The sequence below is a fragment of the Narcine bancroftii genome, chromosome 5 (genome assembly GCF_036971445.1).
Source record: "Narcine bancroftii isolate sNarBan1 chromosome 5, sNarBan1.hap1, whole genome shotgun sequence".
NCBI lineage: Eukaryota > Metazoa > Chordata > Chondrichthyes > Torpediniformes > Narcinidae > Narcine > Narcine bancroftii.
The window spans coordinates 64,147,918-64,170,429 of record NC_091473.1 but is presented as its reverse complement, the minus strand read 5'-3'; the positions used below and the strand labels follow the sequence as shown (position 1 = coordinate 64,170,429).

The 22,512-nt window shown below is 47.7% G+C and overlaps 1 protein-coding gene across 6 annotated transcripts in view; it reads right to left on the bottom strand.

Annotated features, from left to right (window-relative positions):
• The window catches only part of LOC138763454 (pre-B-cell leukemia transcription factor 1), a 389,485-nt gene extending 370,205 nt beyond the window's left edge, over nt 1–19,280 (bottom strand). For all 6 annotated transcript variants that reach the window (XM_069937625.1, XM_069937629.1, XM_069937630.1 and 3 more), the window contains exons 1-2: nt 18,572–19,280; nt 17,749–17,822 (exon numbers count right to left, since the gene is read on the bottom strand). In XM_069937625.1, coding sequence (XP_069793726.1) covers nt 17,749–17,822; nt 18,572–18,744 — 247 coding nt within the window. In that variant the 5' untranslated portion in view covers nt 18,745–19,280. The remainder of the gene's footprint in view (nt 1–17,748; nt 17,823–18,571) is intronic.
• Between the last annotated feature and the right edge of the window lie 3,232 nt (nt 19,281–22,512).

Below are 22,512 nucleotides of genomic sequence, written 5' to 3'. Positions count from 1 at the left end.
TCACCATGGCCTCTACTATAAGACAACTGATGATTAAACTGAAACAAGGCTTGTTTTAAATCAAGGTGCAAGTGCTGTTAAGCTCTCCAAGCTCTGAGCTATTAGCTCTGATTAACTCTTATTTTCATTTCTGGTTTGAATCAGAATGGTTATTCTCATGTAGGCGGAGATATGGCGAAAAGCTTTGTTTGGCATCCTATCCAGGCAAGTTAATCCAGACATCAGAGGGTAAAAAAAAAGAGAAAAAGTACAGTTAAAACTGTGCCAAGGCAGCATCAATTTACAAATGCGAGTTCCAATCAAGTGTTAGATATCAGCTGGAAAGAAATAGTCCTTGAATCCAAAGAGGGTTTCTGGGTATGTGGTGGTCTCCCACATCCCTCGAACTTCAAAACTCTTCTGACCACCACCAATCTTTGGCAACTGTAGAGATACAACACTAGAACAAAAGTGAACCTCAGCAACCAACTACAGTACTGGCAGAGGGAGTGAATCAGCCAAATCATGTAGACATCATTTCCAAGGGAACAATCATGATAAGAAAACAGTCAAAGCAGGCATTTGAATGGTGCCAAGATCCAACTACCAAGGAGAGAGATGTGTATCTGTGTGAGTGAGAGAGCGAGCGGAGCCCGGCCGAGGGGGACGGGGGGAGCCCGGCCGAGGGGGACGGGGGGAGCCCGGCCGAGGGGGACGGGGGGAGCCCGGCCGAGGGGGACGGGGGGAGCCCGGCCGAGGGGGACGGGGGGAGCCCGGCCGAGGGGGACGGGGGGAGCCCGGCCGAGGGGGACGGGGGGAGCCCGGCCGAGGGGGACGGGGGGAGCCCGGCCGAGGGGGACGGGGGGAGCCCGGCCGAGGGGGACGGGGGGAGCCCGGCCGAGGGGGACGGGGGGAGCCCGGCCGAGGGGGACGGGGGGAGCCCGGCCGAGGGGGACGGGGGGAGCCCGGCCGAGGGGGACGGGGGGAGCCCGGCCGAGGGGGACGGGGGGAGCCCGGCCGAGGGGGACGGGGGGAGCCCGGCCGAGGGGGACGGGGGGAGCCCGGCCGAGGGGGACGGGGGGAGCCCGGCCGAGGGGGACGGGGGGAGCCCGGCCGAGGGGGACGGGGGGAGCCCGGCCGAGGGGGACGGGGGGAGCCCGGCCGAGGGGGACGGGGGGAGCCCGGCCGAGGGGGACGGGGGGAGCCCGGCCGAGGGGGACGGGGGGAGCCCGGCCGAGGGGGACGGGGGGAGCCCGGCCGAGGGGGACGGGGGGAGCCCGGCCGAGGGGGACGGGGGGAGCCCGGCCGAGGGGGACGGGGGGAGCCCGGCCGAGGGGGACGGGGGGAGCCCGGCCGAGGGGGACGGGGGGAGCCCGGCCGAGGGGGACGGGGGGAGCCCGGCCGAGGGGGACGGGGGGAGCCCGGCCGAGGGGGACGGGGGGAGCCCGGCCGAGGGGGACGGGGGGAGCCCGGCCGAGGGGGACGGGGGGAGCCCGGCCGAGGGGGACGGGGGGAGCCCGGCCGAGGGGGACGGGGGGAGCCCGGCCGAGGGGGACGGGGGGAGCCCGGCCGAGGGGGACGGGGGGAGCCCGGCCGAGGGGGACGGGGGGAGCCCGGCCGAGGGGGACGGGGGGAGCCCGGCCGAGGGGGACGGGGGGAGCCCGGCCGAGGGGGACGGGGGGAGCCCGGCCGAGGGGGACGGGGGGAGCCCGGCCGAGGGGGACGGGGGGAGCCCGGCCGAGGGGGACGGGGGGAGCCCGGCCGAGGGGGACGGGGGGAGCCCGGGTGAGATTGGGTGAGAGAGAGAGCACGAGAGACAGAGTGTGTGAGACATACTTTCTACTGAGCGTTCCTCACTCTGACATTCCAGTGCGCCAGTCAGTTTATGGAGTCTGCTGCTGAACTTCATCATGTTTTATGATCTCAGCCTCTCACATAAAAAGACAGGAGCTGCAAACGATTTAGAGTTGCTAACACTCAGGCAGAGAATGCCCTCCTTCCCTCCCATCTACTTCAACAATGGATGATGATGGGCTTCCCTTCTCATCCCCACCCCCTCACAATTCCATGATGGGTGTCCAAAAATACCTTTGTACCCAATCTGATACTTTCTACTCTATCTATAGTTTATCATTTCCCTTTACTGAAGAGTCGATGCTTCGGTACAGCTCCAGAGACCGATTTAGAAACTAAAGAGGCCATGATCTTTTTCATAGTGTTTGGACACCTGGTCAGTACTTTAAACACGGGAAACTTGGCAGACACTTTCACACAGCAGTATCTCATAGAAGGAAACATGATGATGAGCAGTTAATCTGTTGGCACAAGCAACTGGGAGAGAGGCACACATCAGCCAGGACACTGTGTAGGAATCAGTGGGTCAGACAGGATGAGTGGAACAACAAAGGATGGCTGAAACTCATCAAGACAGAGTGCAGAAGGGAGATGGCCTCCCCAAATAGTTCAGGCTCAAAATATCAGTAATATACCTTCAATGTTTGCTGCGAGACCAGCTGAGTTCCTCCAGCATAGTGTGTTTTTACTACAATCTCAGTGTCTGCAGACTTTCATGTTTCTATCCTTCATCCTTCACTTCTCCCTTGTTCACAAAGCCCCTGCAGGCCCCTGTCCAAACCCTCCCACCCAATCCTCATTATATTGGCTATCTCTCCTCTGCATTCTCAGTCCTGATGAAGGGTTCCAGTCAGAAACATTGACCTTTAATTTTCCTGCATTGGTGCTGCTTGATGCAGAGTTCTTCCAGTAGACTGTGTTTGGCTTCAGATTCTATCATTTGCAGTTCTCCTGTGTGTTGTCGTGGAGAATTCCTCTGCACTTCCTGAAGAGCCACCACTTATTCCTTGATAACGTTCAAGATTGCTTTGAGAGTACAGTACACAGTCTGGTCACCAGGCTATTGGAATGATACCAGGGAGCTGGAAAGGGTGCAGAAAACACTCTGAGAAAATGTTACCAGGATAAGAAGGCTTGAGTTACAAGGAGAGGCTGGGACTTTTCTCCATGGAGTGTAGGAGGTTAAGGGTCAACCTTACCTTACAGAGTTATAATATAGATGAAGGAAATGGTCACAGTCTTTTGCCAAGGGTAGGGGCATCTAAAACAGATAGCGTAAGCTTAAGGTGAGAGGGGAAATATACAAAAGGATCCTGAGGGGAACCTTCACCACACAGAGGATAGTGAGCATGTAGAACAAGCTGCCAGAAGAAGTGGGAGAGTTGGGCATGAATGTAACATTTAAAAGACTTTTAGACCATTATGTGGACAAGGTTTAGATCACACATGTCAAACTCTGGCCCGCGGCCCGCTAGCCGCCGCGCCAGTATAGCGCATGCACAGTAACCGCTGTGTCCCAGGGTGAGAGAGAGAGAGAAAAATCCTGGTCCTTGAAAAGTAGTGGTGGGTGGTTTTATAAACACGCTGTCGTGTCCCCCCGCCCACCCCCCTACCGCAGAGCGGCCTGGCCGGTGTCAGGGGAAGCCAAGGCCGCTTCCCAGCGCCCGGAACCCCAGTGACACAGCGTTTCTTGGAGCTGCAGCTGGAGTCGGGACGCCGGAGGGAAGATTGGGGCTCCCCGCCGGGCGATGAGGGCGCCGGCCGCCGTGCGCCTTCCCACCAGACCAGCGGCGGGTGCCCGGAGTACACGTGGAGCGCGAGGCTGGTCGGGCAGGTAGGATGGAATTCCCCGCCAATCTCGGGAGTGGCGTGGGCTGGATCGGGATTAGCCGCGCTCACCTACTCCTCCACCGCTGACCGGGATCCCAGCGCGGTCTTGAGCGCGGAGACTGCCCTGGAAAGGTCCTGGGACACCGGCACTGAAAGAAGAACAGGGTCCGTAGAACATTACAGATCAGAAACAGGCCCTTCGGCCCTTTGACTTTACCTCGTGAAAACCCAACACTGGAGAAACTCAGCGGGTTAAACCGTATCCTTTATCCAGCAGAGAGGTACCTGACAATGTTTGGCCCTTGATCCCCCTCATCAATGTATGAGCGAGAGTCTGTGGTTCTCGTAAAAACACCAGAAGGGAGAAACTCAGCAGGTCAAAGGGGGTCCGGGAGAAACTCAGCAGGTCAAAGGGGGATCCGGGAGAAACTCAGCAGGTCAAGGGGAGGGGGTCCGAGAGAAACTCAGCAGGTCAAGGGGGGTCCGGGAGAAACTCAGCAGGTCAAGGGGGGTCCGGGAGAAACTCAGCAGGTCAAGGGGGGTCCGGCAGAAACTCAGCAGGTCAAGGGGGGTCCGGGAGAAACTCAGCAGGTCAAGGGGGGTCCGGCATAAACTCAGGGGGGGCCTGACCTCGCCAGGACCGTTGCCCACTCCCCCTCCCTGCCGCAGGCCGACCCGCGACTCACGGTGACGGGGCCGCTGATCCGCCAAGATGCCGCCCTGCAGCGAGAGCCGATGCCCCCACACTGTTGTTGTCCAACCCGATCGCCCGCAAACCCCGCCCTCCCGCACACGGGCCTGAGTAAGTATTATGAACTTTAATCTCAGGATAAAACGATCTTCCAATAGTTTCATGTCACAATGATAAATATATTCCTGGTTAAAAATGGTCCTGCATCTGGATACAAGCTCATTAGGCATAAAACTTGAAAAGTGTGTAAATCAAAGGATATCTGTACCAATGGAAAAAGGGCATGGCAAATAACCCTGCTAGAGTTCATGCCCACAATCAGTCACCCATTTGATTGTTTCAGGAATCATGTTATTCTCCCACATTCTCAATAGCCCTCAGATTTTACTATTCGACAGCACACTAGCAACATTTGACAAATCCTCTATAGAGAAATATTATTTATTGAATATTTTATTTCTCATTTGTTAATGCTTCTGGAAAGAGTTTATCCAAAACTATTATTAAACATTTATTTTAATAAGAAAAAGTTTAACATTACATATGTTGAAAGAAGAGAAAACATGCAGATGTTGTTGAAAATTTTCAATAAATATTTAGTTCGGCCCTTGACTTAGTCCAAGTTTTTAATTTTGGCCCTCCGTGAATTTGAGTTTGACACCACTGGTTTAGATGGATGTGGGTGAAACACAGGCAAATGCAACTAGCTAAGTTGGCATGGATGAGTTGGGCTGAAGGGACCATTTCCATGCTGTTTCTTATTTTGCACCTGACTCTAAAACCTGCCTATCAGAAGTAGTCCTGGCATTACTTGATGTGCCAACTTCTGACCAATAATGCTCTTGCAAAATTCCACAGGGCTAGGTAAGGTGTCACACAAATGTGGGTTGTGCTGCACATTTAAGAGACTGAATGTGTACACTGTACCTGTATAGAACATGGGTCATACAAGATTTTCCTATTCACCTGTGTGTCCGGTTCCATTAGTGGTACAGACATCAGTTCAAGCATCGGGGAAGTGTTTCTTACATTAATCTTTCTCTTTTATCCAACACTGACTGAAATCTCACACAAACTCAGTCCTTTACCCACGAGGACCCATCCCTGAAAGGCCGGTCGGTGTGAGTTGTCCTGTCTCTCCAGATGCTCAGAGAAGCAAGTAGGCACTTTAGAGCTCAGACCCTTGAGCACAATAGTGTAGTCACCGACCCTCTCCCCACCTCATGGGCTGGAAGCAGGGATGCACAAATTGACAGCAACCTCCGCAGCGATTCAATCTCAGCCACAACAATCCTCTTTTCCCTGGACTCCCGTGTGTCCATATTTGCCAATGGAATGCAATCCCACAGCCTGGAATTTTCGTGGAGTTTTATTAAACCCAGCCTGACATTTGTTCTTTGGCTCATCTCAGACTCCAGGGAGTTTCAGTAACATTTGCTCACCCGCATCCTGCTGAGTTCCACAGACAGACATTTTCACTTAATACCTTCCGTGATAGGGATAATTAACCTTTGGGACTCTGAATTATCCCTGACCTTTTGATGCTTGCAACCATCAACCCTCGGTCTGAGGCATATGTTACAAGGCTGTGCATACCCTCCCCCACCCACCCTAGCGTGCACACAATTTCGCTTGAGATGGTGCAGCACAGAGAGACTGCACAGGAATCACAAAGGCAGAGGACAGAACGGACATTACTCCTTGTCCAGAATCACTGAAGATACCATCATACGGCAGATTCCATCTCACTGGCTTTACACAAACCCCTGGAACACCTGGATAGCAAAGATGCACACATCATGATGCTCTTTATTGACTAGTTCAGCATTCGACACCATCCTCCCCTCAAAACTGACCAGCAAACTCCAAGACCTGGGACTCAACACCCCACTGTGTAATTGGATCATGGATTTCCTCACCTCTGGACCACAATCAGTGAAGATTGATAAGAACTTCTCTCCCACAATTTCCATCAGTATCGGAGCATCATAGGGCTGTGTTCTTAGCCCCTTGCTCTACTCACTTTACACTTACGACTGTGTAGCTCGATACAACAATAACACCATATACAAATTTGCTGATAATACCATAGTAGCATGTGGTAAAAAGGAAGGGGATGAACCAGCATACATTCGTTAAATGTTTACAGTTCTTTATTTGTTTACATGTATACGTTGTGTACAGTTTTTTTTTTACATTACCAATAAGTGGTAATCCTGCCTCACCCACGAAAAAAAAGAATCTCAGGGTTGTATGTGATGTCATGTAGGTACTCTGACAATAAATCTGAAATCTGAAAAATGTATATGTGTGGCGGTGCACATCTCTTGTAGCAAACTGGCCCTGCTTGTATCACTGCGCTGGCCGGACAGCTGCAGGAAGATAGTGCCATCGGGGCTTGCTGATTACCTCGTGGCTTAGGCCACAGCTTGCGCCCCGGGCAACGTGATGACATCACTGCTGTGTGGGGCAGAACACCCGTTGGCCTTAAAGGGGTGCGCGCAAAATTCAAATAAACAGTTCAACTGAAACCTCCACTGTGTCCTGTGATGTGTTTCTATGTATGCAACAGCCGCTACACTGGTGACCCCACAGAACCCAGACATTATCTGGTCTCCAACTATGGATTCGACAGCAATCAACCAATGCTGTGGCAGTGAACTCCTCCCCCCCCCCCCCCACCTTTTGAACCTATCAACCTCCCACGTGGTTCAGGCAGGCGAAGGCGTTGTTTCACCTCAGACAGATCACCTCCGACTCCACTATGTCTTACCATGTGGTGAGCATCCTTGATGAAGAAACTGTGGCCAGAGTGGATGACCTGATCCACGATCTACCAGAGGAGGGCAAGTATGTCACCCTCAAAGCCCTCCTCCTCAATACTTTTGGTGTCTCCCGTTAGCAATGCACGGCTAGGCTGATGCATCTCGATGGCCTGGGGGACAGAGCCCCATCTGCTCTAATGGATGAGATGCTCGAACTGGCAGAAGGCCACAAACCCTGCCGGATGTTTGAGCAAGCCTTCTTGGAATAAATGCTGGAAGACATCCAACTCCTACTGGCGGACGAGGATTTCTTGGACCCCCATAAAGTCGTAGCCCGCGCCGATGTGCTGTGGAGAAACAAATGTGAGAACGATGCCGCCATGAATCAGGTCACCCGTCCTGTACCCAGCCAACCACAGACTGCCCCCAGGCAGAAGCCGGAAGAGCACCAAATCACCTGGTGTTTCTATCACCAAAGCTGGGGAGCCCAAGGGAAACAACCAGGCCAGCCGTCGGAGCCTCCTGCACGTGGTCAGCAAGACCAGTGGTCGGCATTTCCTGGTAGACACTGGAGTGAAGTTGAGTGTGCTTTCCCCGACCTCCCTCAAATCCCGCACAAGAACACGAGGCCCGATCCTGCTTGCCATTCAAACGGCCCCGAAGGAGGATCTCCAGATTTCATCTACAGAACTCGTCTATGGTTCACCTTTGTCGCTGCCAGGAGAGTTATTCAGGACAGGCACAGAATCCAGAGGTGAGAACCCAACTCTCCTCACAGACCTCCGCAACAGGCTCGCCTCACTGGCATCCCCACCGCCAACTCACCACGGCGAACATTCCTAAGGAGTTGGCCTCATCGGAATTCATTTTCGTCCATCGTGGCCCACACTCTACCCCCTGCAGTGCCCGTACACGGTCCTACACCTTTTATCCTGGACATTGGGGGCAGAGAGGAGTTATTCAGGATCGACAGACTGAAAGTGGCACATGTGGACTTAGATCAACCTGTGTGGATGGCACATCTGCAGCGAGATGTGTAAGTCGGTCCTGTGATGGAGGGGGGGGGGGGTGTTGTGTGGCGGCACACATCTCTTGTAGCGAACTAGCCCCGCTTGTATCACTGCGCTGGCGGAGCAGCTACAGGAAGATGGCACCGTTGGGGCTTGCTGATTACCTCGTGGCTTAGGCCACAGCTCGCGCCCCAGGCAACGTGATGACATCACCGCCATGTGGGGCAGAACTTAAAGGGGCGTGCGCGCAAAATTCAAATACACAGTTTAACTGAAACCTTCACTGTGTTCTGTGGTGTGTTTCTATGTATGTAGCAGCTGCTACATATACTTTTGTCTTAAATATCCGAATTACTTGGCCTCCATAGCTACCCACAAATTCACCTCCCTCCAGACAAAGAAATTCCACTCATCTCTCTTCTAAAGGGATGCTTTTGTATTCTGTGGCTGTTCCCTCTGGCCAGACTTCCCCCAACATGGGAAACAACCTCTCCACATTCACTCTATCCAGACCCAACAGTATTCAATAAGTTTCCCCCTCATTCTTCCAAATTCCAGTGAGTACAATCCCAGAGGCTTCAAATGCTCCTAATATAAAAACCATTTCATTCCAGAGGTTATCCTTGTAAACTTCCTCTGGACACACTCCAATGCCAACATATCCTTCCTTAGAAATGGAGACCAAAATTACTCAAAATATTCCAAGTGTAGTTTGACCAATACCTTATAAGTTTTATATTCTATCCCTCTCGAAATGAATGCCAGCATTCCATTTGTCTTCCTAACCATTAACTAACTCTACATGTAAGTTGACTTTAGGGACTATTGTACAAGGATCCCAGGACCCTCTCCACCTCTGATTTCTGAACTAGTTGCCGGTTTAGAAATTAGTCAACACCTGTTTACATCCTATTGCAGACTCAGTGCTTCCTCAACACTATCTGCCCCTCCTCCAATCTTTGCATCATCCACAAACTTGGCCACAAAGCTATCAAATCCATCATCCAAATCATTGACATATAACATGAAGAGAGTGAGCCCCAACACAGAGTCCTGTCGAACCACTGGTCAATGGCAGCCAACCAGAAATGGTCCCTTTTATTCCCACTCTCTGTCTTGTGCTAGCCAGTCAATCTTCTATCCATGCTACTCTTCCTGTGCTCTTATCTAGCTCAGCAGTCTAATGAATGGCACCTTGTCAATGGCCTTCTGAAAATCCAGGTAAATCATTTCCACTCTTTTTTCTGTCTTTCCTGTTATTTCCTGAAAACATTCCTCCAGGAGGGAGAGGTGATGCTGTTTTGGACCCTTGATAGTGAGGGATGGTGTGGAGGTTGTACAGAGGTGGCTATGATGGTGTTTAGCTGAACACACATCCAGCAGATTCTCTGCCCACTTAAGAGGTGGAGGCACTTGCCTTGGCATCTCCCCACTTGCTCAGCATGGCAGGTGAGAGAAGGACTGAGTATTTCACCCACTTCAGGTTCAGGGCTCCCTCTTTAAAGTAAAATATTAAGCTCAGGACTCAGTCTCCTCCCTCTTATCTAGCTTAGCAGTCTAATGAGAGGCACCTCCCTCAACCCCCCTCCCTATCTTATCTCCCTTCACATCTGACTCCCTCATCCCCAACCCTCTCTCCCTCCACATGATGCTCCCTCACCCTGAACCCCTCTCCCTTCACACACATTGCCTCTTGGTCTCAATTTTGTTTCCATCATCTCTTCTTCCATTGAAAGACTCTTTCTCATTCCTGAGGTTCTAAGATATGGCAAATGGATGGCCAATCCCAAGCAGGCATCTAACATCACCAAATCCCATTTGCACTTCAGTAACTTCTCTCCCATAGTAAAGTGGTTGAGAAATCCCAGGTTATGGACAGAAAAGGACCTGATAGGGATCAAAACAATGAACTTGCCGTTCAGCACTCCAAGTTAAATACACATTGTACTGGGAATCTCTGCAATGAAAGCAACTCAAAAAGACCAGCATTAAGGCTGACCATTTCTACCCATGGATACTCTCTGACCGAAGGTTCCTCCAGTAAGACCAACATTATAGTTTCACAGGTAGAATCCCAAGCACCCATGCAATCCTCCCATCAGTCAATCAACCAGTCAATCCCAAAGTCAATCAACCAAAAATAAAAGACAGGTCGGAGGCTCCGCTGATGTCGGAGGCTCCGCTGATGTCGGAGGCTCCGCTGATGTCGGAGGCTCCGCTGATGTCGGAGGCTCCGCTGATGTCGGAGGCTCCGCTGATGTCGGAGGCTCCGCTGATGTCGGAGGCTCCGCTGATGTCGGAGGCTCCGCTGATGTCGGAGGCTCCGCTGATGTCGGAGGCTCCGCTGATGTCGGAGGCTCCGCTGATGTCGGAGGCTCCGCTGATGTCGGAGGCTCCGCTGATGTCGGAGGCTCCGTAGCATAGCTAATGCACCTGATCTCCCTCAGACACAAAGTTTGCCCTTCAGGTATAATGTACAAGGGCTCACTGGGGCTGGCCTTCCACAACTCCTGTCTCTGTTCTCCTTTTCATCATTCAGTCTCACTTGAAGGCAGTGTCAATGGATGAGATGGCTACTTCACCATCAAATCCTGACCACATTCAAAAGTTTCTTGCCACTCCTCTTTCTCCTTTTAAGCACTCATAATTGAAAGCATAGCTTGCAAATCCGGCATTCCTAAAATCGAGCAGTCTCATAGAACATAATAACACAATACAGACCTTTGGCCATCAATGTGGCGCTGACCTATATATTCACCACCCCCCACCTCATAACCTTCTATTTTACTTTCATACATGTGCCTGTCTAGGAATCTCTTAAATATCTCTAATGTTCTAGCAATATACTCCACCACTAGCAATATACTCCAGGCACCCACAACTCTGTATTAAAATAAAACATACCCTTGATGTCTCCCCTAAACTTTCCTTCCTTCTTTGGTATTTGCTACTCTCGCCCTGTAAAAAAAAGGTGCTAGGTGTATCTTATCAATGCCTCTCATAATCTTGCAGACCTCTATCAAGTCCTCTCTCATCCTTCTTTGCTCCAAGAAGAAAATTCTAGCTCTGCTAACATTACCTCATAAGACATATTTTCACAATCCAAGCAGCATCCTGGTAAATCTCCTCTGCACCCTCTCCACAGCTTCCACATCCTTCCTGTACTGAACACAATATTCAAAATGTGGTCACACCAGAGATTTATAGAGCTGCAACAGTACCTCATGACTACGAATTCAATCCCCTAATGAAGCCCAGCATACAATAGGCCTTCTAAACTATCCTATTAATCTGCATGACAACTTTGAGAGATCCATGGATTTGGACTCCAGGGTCCCTCTGTTCTTCCACACTATTAAGTATCCTATCATTAACCATGTCTCTGCCTTTAGGTTTGACATTCCCAAATGCATCACCTCACACTTATCCAGATTGAACTTCGTCACTTTTCCGCCCAAATCTACAACCTGTCTATATTCAAGTCTATCCACAACACCTCCAACTTTCATATCATCCACAATCTTACTGACCCATCCCTCTACTTCTTCATCTAAATCAATTATGAAAATCACAAAGAGCAGGGTTCCAGGAGAGAATCCTGTGAAACTCCATTAGTCGCTGATCTCCAAGCAGAATACTTCCATCCACAGCTACTCTCGGATTTCCTCAGGCAAGCCAATTCTTAATTCACACAGTCAAGGTTCTATCAGATCCTATGCTTCTGTAAGAGTCTCCCATGGGGGACTTTGCCAAATGCCTTACTAAAATCCATGCATCCCATATCTATTGCTCTACCTTCATCAATATTTTTTGTTATCTCAAAAAAAATTCAATTAGGCTTGAGAGGCATGACCTTCCCCTCACGAAGTCATGCTGACTATCACTGCCTGAGAAGTCTGTACTTTTCCAAATGCTCATATATCCTGTCCTTTAGGATCCTCTAAAATAGTTTGCCCACCACTAAAATAAGACTGCCTGGCATATAATTCCCAGGATTCTCCCTATTACTTTCTTTAAACTACAGGACCACATTTTCCATTTTCCAATCTTCCGGCACCTCCGCCAAGGAGGACACAAAGACCACTACCAATGCCCCAGCAATCTCTTCCTTCCTTTCCCAAAGAAACCTTGGATATATCTCCTACGGTCACAGGGACTAATCAATCCTAATGTTTTTAAGAAAATCCAGCCCTTCCTCTTTCTTAATCTCAAATGGGTCCTGCACTTAAGTTTGTTCTATTCTGACCACAGCTTGATCTACATCCTTTTCTCTGGTGAATACTGAGACAAAGTATTAATTTAGGAACCTCCTCTGCCTCCAGGCAGGCATTGCCTCCTTTATCCTCGTGAACCTATCTTTACTCTTGTCATCCTTCTGTTTTCCATTAAGATGAAGTCAAAGCTGCAAAAATAAAGCCATTTCTATCAGTAATTTCAATAAAACCCGCTACTAACATATACTATAGTAGTAACACAAGGTCATTTATTGTTAACCAGCACTGTCTATTGGTGATAGTGTTGTAATATAACACAGCAACATTAGATCAGGATAGCAACATGTCTTTTATAAGAAAGATGGAGCAAATCACTACAACATAAAAAAGTCAAGTTCAAGTTGTCGAAAATGCAGTGATAGACATTGTTTTGCAAGCAAACCAGTGAGACAGCTTATACAGAGAAGAAGTACAAAATTGCAGAGTTACAGAGAGGGGTTAGTTGGCATGGAGAGAAGGCAACATAATTTTAATAGTTTGGGGTTAAGTTCACTAATGTACTGAATATCAGGAACTCTGGGTGAGTTACTCACCTATAATCAACTCAATATTAATTATATTGAGTCACATATTTTAAAATGAAACCTTCTGAATATCTCAAATCAGTATATTATTGATGTTGTAATATCTATTTGTTAATAATATAGGTCAGCTCTTCTAGTACAGCCTGGTATACTCTACATTATTAATGTGTGATTACTGTAACATAATGCATGTGTTAAATGTGTGTATCAGAAATCTTGGATCACTTACTGTAAAATTCCTTCCTGACACAGGAAGTGTCAGCATGATCAGTAACACCAGGGTTTCAGGGCATGAGATTCTTTCATCAAAAAAACTGTGTCAATTCAGGAGGCAATGGGGAATTGTAGATTGCAGAAAGCCCCTTTGCTCTTCAGCCTCGTAAGCAATGGAGTTTCTCCATCTGCTCACCATCCCAGTGCTGGAGATCGGTACAGAGTTCCATCTCGCATGGATCCAGCATTGGGCTCTGAGGGTCTGGCTGGATTGTGGAAGTGACAACTTCCTCTGGATTTCCAACCCTCGGAGATGGCTGCAGTCAAATCTGTAGTAGTGTGAGTACACAGTCACCAGAAAGAAACCCAGCAGCAAACACTGGTCCCCTCTTCCCAGCTAATTCCAGGGCTCACTCGCCCACATCCCCCACCCTCCCCTTCCCATGTCTCCATTACTCCCATTTTAATCTGCCCTGTATCCTTTTACCTCTTGGCCCCTCCCTGGCTCTTTCCTTTCTTGATATCTACACTTTACACCTTTGTCTCAACAAAAGGTCCAACCAAAAATGTTGACTGACCATTTAACCCCATAGATGATGCCCGACCCGCTGAGTCCCTCCAGCAACTCGATGAGCAAAATCTTATTGGGCCCACAGAAATGGATACTAAGTCATCAGTAGTCCACATGTATTACCATTGACACATTGACACAACCTAAACTTATAGCTCGAGTTAGCAGATGACACGACCATTGTTGGCTGGATCTCAAACAACAACAAGAGAGAGAGTACAGGAAGGAGATGATGAGTCTGGTGTCAGGACACAACAATTTCTCCCTCAATGGCATCAAAATGACATGGCAATGGCTTTGACTCCAGAAAACCGAGGGAGCACGTGCCTCAGAACATGGAAATAGTGCTGAGGTGGAGAGCTTCAGGTCCTTAGGAGTAAATATCATCCACAGCCTGTTCTGGTCTGACCAAGATGCACAAACAACTCCCCTGATAAGCCAGAGAAAATTCAGCAGGTTCCCGAGCTTTCTCCCCAGTTTTTAAATCAGAGGTGCCAGAGAAAGTGCACTGTCTGGATGCATCACAGCGTGGGACAGCAACTGCTCCACTCAAGACCACAAGAGACCATAGAGAGTTGTGAATGAGGCTCACGCCTTCCCTCCACTGACTCCCACCTACCCCTCTCACTGCACCAGGAAAGCTGCCAATGTACTAAAGGACCCGTCCCACCTTGGTGACACTCTCTTCTCCTCCCTTCATTGGAGAGAAAACATACAGGGTTGAAAACACGATCCTTCAGATTCAAGGACAGTTTATTTCCTCTTGTTATCACTCATAAATGGACCTCACACTGGCAAAAGATCATGTATTTTATAGCGATACTTTTCTCTAATAACCTGCACAGTGTTTTATTACTTTTTTGATACTTTCCACAATTTGACTGACTGTAACACTGCTCCCTTCACCTGATTTGTATATTTATTTTTTATTATTCCACTATCTGCTGTGTGAGTTGATTTGCCTGGATAGCACACAAATGAAACAGTATTTTGGTACACATGAGAATAAAACAATTCATTCATACCCTTCAGCCTCAAGGAGCACAACTCACATGAACAATACCAGAATCTCAATAATTCCTATGCATCTACATATCTCTCCTGTGTGGGTATCCAACACATTTAATTGTAAATCTACCTGTGCTCACCATTTGCATGCATCATCAGTTGATACATAGCTCATCACATCTGTCACAGAAGACATGGAGAATGACTGTGCAGCCTGTAAATCTATTAACTAGTGTCCTAGTCATTACAGCAGCTACCGTGCACCATACTGGGAAATGTGATCTGCTACACAGGAATTCTCCAGAACCACAAAAAACAGGATTCCAGAAAAGGTCCAGATCTAATCACCCATCACTTTTAATTTCAGTCTCCAGTCCCATTTCGTGCCGAAGCTGTGCTTGAATCTGAAATCTCAGTGTATCTGCCGTCTTCTAAACATCACAGCCTCATCTCATTAAAAACCTCTGTGCGTACTAGGTGTCATTCAACAAAGTACTGAGCAAACAGAATTAAGGACATCGGGGGCAAGAGTGAGTGTGTGTGTGTGTATGTGTGTGTGTGTGTTTTTTTGCAATAAAATTTGAAGTAATTAATTTAAGAGGGAAGGTTGAAGAAGGTAGATAAAAATGAGGAGATGCATTATGAGGTGAAATCAAAGCTTGAATATAAAAGACATACTGTCACAGATTCCCATACAAGCAGACTTAATAATAAAACAGAACACTGTCTGAGCCGAAGATTTAACTTCAAGTGTTTGTCGAGTTGAGGTGCATTCAGTAACACAGAATCAGAGAGAGAGAGAGAGAGAGACAAGGGACAGGAAAAAAAGCCGAAGATTTGCATGCAATTAAGTTGAGATAATAGAGGACCAGACAAGGAGAAACAAGTACAGTGAAGGAGGAAGAGAAAGAGGAAAATTATGAGGCATAAACAGAGAGAGGAGAAAAACAGAGGGAATTAATTCTCTGGACTTAATAGAAGTATACAAAATAACGACGAGCGTAGTTAGAGGAGAGAGCCGGCACCTTTTTCCTGAACTGATGATAGCAAATACCAGAGGACATCAGTTTAAAGTAAGTGGAGGAAAGTTTTAGGGAGATGTCAGAGGTCAGTTGCTTTTTTTTTTCCCCACACACACACACACAGTGGTGTGTGCCTGGAATGCATTGCTGGGGATGGTGATGGAGGCTGATACAATAGAGACACTTAGGTTGGCACATGGATGTAAGTAAGAAAGGATAAGAACCATAGAACACTACAGTGCAGAAACAGGCACTTCAGCCTATCCAATCTGTGCTGAACCATAATTCTGCTTAGTCCCATTCACCTGCACCCGGACCATATCCCTCCATAACAATCCCATCCATATACCTATCCAAAGATTATTTAAATGTCAACATTGAACCCACATTCACCATTTCCACTGGCAACTCGTTCCACACTCTCTCCTAATGCTCCCTTTGAACATTGTACCTTTCACCCTTGACCTTCTTGAATTAAAACATTAAAGTCTGCAGACACGTGATTGAAGTAAAAACACAATGCTGGAGAAACTCAGCATGTCAAACGCTGTGCTTTATAGATCAAAGCTAATGAAATATAACCAACGGTTCAGGTTTGAGCCCTTCATCGGGTATGGACAAAATGTGGGCAGACACCCGAACAAAATGGCTGGGGGCGGAGCACAGTAGGTGGATAAGGGAGGTGGGGTTGGCTCTATGAATGGAAAGGGGAATGGAGAGCTGGAGGAAAGGCGGCAGATTATGGAAAAGAGAGAGAAAGATAGATTTAATGAAATTACAAACAATTGGAGTTGGATGGAGTGTTGGTCTCCCTGCCCCCAAAGTCTTCAACATTTCATGAAAGCATGACTGAGCCTATTGTAAGTTTAGCACCGTGTCCCTGCTTACCTTCTCGTAACTTTAAACCCCGCTCTTTCCCGAGTACCTCTCTAGCTCTTCCATGGACTCCTGTGGCAGATATTTCCAAAAACAACTTTCCTGGAGAACTAACAATCAGCTTCTCTCCACCTTCTGTGGACGATGGTGTTTTATTTAAAATGAAATTGACTCCTCATTTTAGATTCTCTCAGAAGAGGAATCATTCCCTCCACAGCCATCCTAATGACGAACCCACTCCACAACGTCTTAGAGACTGCAACTAATGCAGCAAAAACAAACGATTCAACCTCAAAAACGGCTTAGGGCCGAAACATCGTTGTCTCTCTTATGGGCGCTGTGAGACCTGCTGAGTTCCCCCCCAGCATGTTTGTGTTTTACTACAATCACAGCGTCTGCAGAATATCTGGTTTCACATTTCAGCATTACTTAGATGTCAGAAATCTATTTGATAGCATTTCCTCTTGACATATTATTTCATATTACACCATAAGTATACTTGATATACAATCAGACAAAATATACACGTGATAATATATACACACACACAGCCCCTGTGTTGGGATATTTTCCCAGCACTTTTACAGAAACGCTTCACATATCAACTTCTTCCTCCAGCACTGGCGACACCTTTAACTCTTTAATTTCCAGTCTCGCTGAATGATTTTAACAATGCCCCACAACGCAATATTCCTGATGGAAGTCCAGAGCAAAAGTCATGGGTTGAAAGCCAGCGCGCCCTCATTATTATTTCAGTGAATGAGAACTCGCACTTGCCCATTCAATCCATTGAATGCCGGTGTCTTCCAAAGCCAAAACAAAATTGACAAACCAACCACAGCAACCGCGAATAAGCAAAAAAAGTTACAAGATCGACTTGTTTAACCCTTAAAAGTTTATCCAATCATTAGTTTCTACAAATTAATCTTTAAAGCAAAACAGAAGGCCAGCAGCAGGAAGAGGAGCTTCCTGTGTCCCCAACCTTTGCCTTTCCTTTCAAATATACCAAAGAACAACTTGTTTTTTTTTCAAAACTCTGGCTATCCATCCGTGTTCTCCTTTGAATAGCGAGGGCGAGCCACAAACCACAACAAGCGTGGGTTTAAAAAAAAGGCAAACAGTTCTCCTGACCTGTTTTCTCTTTAATCTCACAAAGCACATTGAAAAGCGCCGGTTTCATCCTGTGGCAATTCAAAGCGTGTTTCCTGCAATACAAAACGGTTAAGAATCATCGAAACTGTTCCACATTTCATCCAGAAATAGTATGAAAGGAAAGGGGGAGTTATTGTGCCACCCTGTCCCTCACACACACCCTCCCATTTTTTCACATAAATTCACACACGTACAACCTCACACACATGCTCTCTCTCCTCTCACACACAAACTCCTCTCTTTCACATGCACACGAACACCCTCTTCTCACTCACACATAAGCTTTCTCACACTCCCCTCTTTTCACACACATTCTCCTTTCTCTCTCACACAGATCCCCTCTCGTCTCTTTCTCACACTCTCCTCTCTTCACACACAATCTCTTATACACACTCTCCCCACATACAAACTCTCACGCACAAATTTTTCTCACACACTTTCACACAAATTCTCTCTTCTCTCTCAAATGCACAATCTTATACTTACAAACTCACATTTGCAAACTTTCTCACACTTACAAACTCACGCACACAAACTCTTCTCTCTCCCACACTGTCTCAGATTATCTCCTCTCTGCCTCACACACTCCGTCTCCTCACAAACACACAGAAACTCTTTCACACACACTCTCTCCTCTCTTTCTTACTCACCAACTCTGTCCCCTCTCTTGCACACAAACTCTCTTGCCTCCTCACTCTCGCCCCTCTCTTTCTTTCTCTCTCTCAGTCCCCCTTCCCTCTCCTCCACTCCTACAATCACAACTAGTCTCCCCCACCCGCGCCACCACCACACACACACTCACCGTGCCTGCGCTTCATCCAGACTCTGGTCCGTGATGGTCATGATCTGCTGTAAAATGTCTCCAATGTCTTGCTTCCTGCCCTCGCTCTCTCCCCCGCCATCCTGCATGTGCTGGGGAAGCCCCGGAATGCTGACTCCGGCATGGGGATGTCGAAGACGGGACTGGTCTTCCATCTCTCAACCTTGCCCGCGCCGCCGGGGAGGGGGGTGGAAATAAGCCACCCTCGGACGTAACCGAGACTTACAGAGTCGGCAAGAGCCAGGGCGGAGAATCAACCGATTCTCTCTCTGTCCCCCTAACCTAGCCCTCCCCTTCACCTCTGCAGGAAGCCACGCCGGTGGGAGTAAGAGAACCTGTGCCCACACTCCCTGCTTTCGTCTCCCTCGTTCTTTTATTCTCCAAATGCAAACTGAGGAAGATGCTTCCTTTTGAGTTGCAGTTGCTATTGACTCCTGTAAAAATATATATATTTTATATCTTTTTGCAGCTGAAGGTGCAATAGTTCTGATCCTGGCTGGATTCGGCAGCGGAGGGAGGGTGGGTTGGACACAAGTAGATGTCTGCCTGGAGCTTGCAGAGCGCTGCTGCTGTGACTTGGAGTGCTGGCGTCTCGCCCTCTCCTGGCTCCAGCTGACGATTTGCTTTGTGCTTTTTCTTTTGGGTGCTCTGGCGAAGTGACAGCAAACCTGGCCCCGCCCATCCCCTCCGATTGACAGCCCGAAAGGATGGCACCGGGAAGGGCCCCGCCCACTCAGCCGCCCTATGACGTCAGAGAGCAGGCAATGATGTCATGTGGTTTCATCTTCCTACGGTTGAAGAAAGGCTCACCAAGGACTTGAGGTTTGCGGTGTAGTGGGATGTTTAATAAGGTGGTTGGGGAATGGCCAACTCGGTTTCCAAACTGGGAATCTTTTATTCCGAACTGGGGGCCAAAGGGGAATTCTCCAGTGTTCACACTTCCAAGGTTTACAGGTGAAAGCATAAACGCCACTCCTGAATTGTAACGTAGCCCCTCTAATGCTACATGGTAAGGACAGCTGCTCTCACTTCAAGGAAGATCTCCTGGTGAAGACGAACCTCCAGGATTTATCGAGGAGGAGCCACAACTTCCTGTTCTGCAGAGTGCAATTGGTGAAGGTTGGTGACAGAACCTTCTCCACAGTCACCCTCAATGCTAGGGGCTCTGCCAGGCTGCCCCCTATTTCTTTCCCTGTGTTATGTGGGAGGCTTCTTAAATAACTTAAAGAGGCAAGATTCAAATAACAGAAGAGATTTGACTTACTTATGTCTTCTACCATCTCAGGAAACTGCTCACACACACTCATATACATGTATATACGCCCCACAGTGGTGCCCTACAGTTACAAAATAGTTCACATTATCCTGACTATATAACACCCTGGACACCAATGTGCAAAAATACCCACCCTGGCTCTGTCTATACATTATTAGAGGGCAGCTCAATTGTCGGCAGGATCTCAAACAGTGATGAGAAGGGGAATGGAAGGAAGAGAGAGGCACCAGGACAGCAACTCTTCCTCAGTGTTAGCAAGACCAAGGAGGTGGTCATATACTTCTGGAGGAAGGACAGAGCTCACTCCCTGATCCACATTCACAGTACTGAGGTGGAGATGCCAGACAGCCTTAAATGAGTAAAAACCTCCAGTGACATGTCCTCCATCCATGTCACTGCGATGGCCAAGAAAGTGCACCAGCACTTTTTTTTCTTCTGAAGCCTGATGAAATCTAGAATGCCTGTGACACTTAACAAATTCAACAGATGCATTGTTAAAAATATCCAGCCAGGGTCCATCTCCTTCTCCACCCAAGACTTCAAGAAACTGCAGAGGGATGTGAATGGCATCACCACATTTCCCCCCCCCCCCCCCCCCCATCAACTTCATCCACATTTCCCACTGCCTTGGAAAAGCAGCAAACACATCAAAAAGTTATACTCTCTTCACAAATATAATATTATGCCCCCCATATTTAAGGACAGTTTTCCCCCCACATTGTTAGACTCCTGAATGATCCTCCCACCTTTGTTCTAACTGATCTCTCTCTCTCTCTGAATCTCTGCATTCTGTACTGTGTATTTTAAAAATTTTTTGCACTGTGTATGGGTTGATGAGTGTAATGGTATGGATTGTATGCACTCGTTGGCGGGTAAAGGCTTGGGCTGGCCCACTCCCTGATGACACTCTCCCCTGGACTCCTTCCCTGGGACTCAGGCCATAAAAGTTGAGCCACCTCTCCCTTCCCTGCTCTTCCCTAGCTTGAATCTGGGCCAGCTCAAGTCTTCTGTACAATAAAGCCTATCGTTCCCCTCAGTCTTTGTCCTTGTGATTATTGGGGCAACTGGTAGTGCCCAACAATGAGCTGGACTGCTTGCAGCCCTGACTTGTGCCCTGCAGATACTTAAAAGGATTTGGAGATTTAGGAGGGGAGTCTTTAGGACTCAGTGAACACAGTATTCTTTCCCACCCATTGAAGACACCTTTTGAGGTGTTGTCTCAAGAAGGCAGCCAACATTAGAAAGGACCCCCATCACCCTAGTGGTCACAACCTCTTCTCACTGCTATCTTCCTATATTTCTACTGAAGACCAGCATCTCTAGGTTCAAGAACAGTTTATATCCACCTATCAGGCTTTTGAACCTCCTCGTACTACCCTGACCATAAATGATTCTAGGACCACGAGAAAGATCCGTCTGCACCATTGAAATCATATTTATTTCCTTGCACTAACTGTAACTGTGAATATTTATATACCAATCCTTTATATTTATTATCTCTTTTTATAGTGGGGAATTTAATGCATACCACTGTAGTTGGCGTACATTACATACTGTTTGGCTGCAGCAAGAAAGAATTTTGTTGCATATATACTTATGCATATGACAATAAGCTCATTATCATTATTCATCCACTTATGATTCTGGACAAGGGTGACACATAGAACATTGACTGTAATAAACATGCAATGTTAGTGCTCTTGTAAACATAGTGTGTATGGTTTGACTTCTCTTGCTTTGAGACCAAGTTCTATGCGCATTCGTATTCAATGTTTGCAATTACTTGGCTGACATCATGTATATACAAGGGGTGCCCTAGGAACATGTCAATATTTGTGGGTGATTATATGAAGCATGGAATATCTTCAAGAGCTTCAAGTCCAGTGTGCCTATTGGTTATTGTTAGGGATTCTTCAGAAATGTGTCAATATTTGCAGAAAATTTCATTGATATGCATCTCTTGGCTAACTAGTTGAAAGAGTAGTAACATTCACTGATGCACTTCAGATCAACGTACAGTTTTTCAGGCTGTGCACATTTTGGTTGACAGTTTCCTTGATATAAATGTGCCCAAACCAAAACCCACAGGATTAACATTCAAATCCTGATTCAAAGCCATTTTTGTGGAGTGAAGTATGTGAGGTGGTCACATTCATTTCCACTCAAGGTGATATGCTCCAGTCTTTTAGTTAATAAAAGCCTTGGTTTGGATCAACAAGTCTTTGGTTCTTTCAACACGCACTACACCCACCAACACCAGTTCAAGTTTATTGTCATATGACTGTACCATATGAAACGTATCTGCCTCAATGTTTCTTAAATGTTGCAATAGTACCTGCCTCAAAAACCTCTTCCAGCAGCTCGTTCCTTTCACGCATTATGCAAAAAAAAACCCTCAGGTACCATAAATCTCAGTCCAAAATGACTTGCTCCTTACCCTTAGACTGTGACCCCTTGTTCTGGATTTCCCAACATCCAGAATATTCTTCCTGCTTCTAACCTATCAGAATGTTATATGCCTCGATGACATCCCCTCTCATTCTTCTAAATTCCAAACACTGTGTAGCTATGTCACTACATTCATGAAAAAATATTCCTGCATCCTCAAGTCTCGTTGTTCAACCACACTCCCCAGGGCCTACAATTC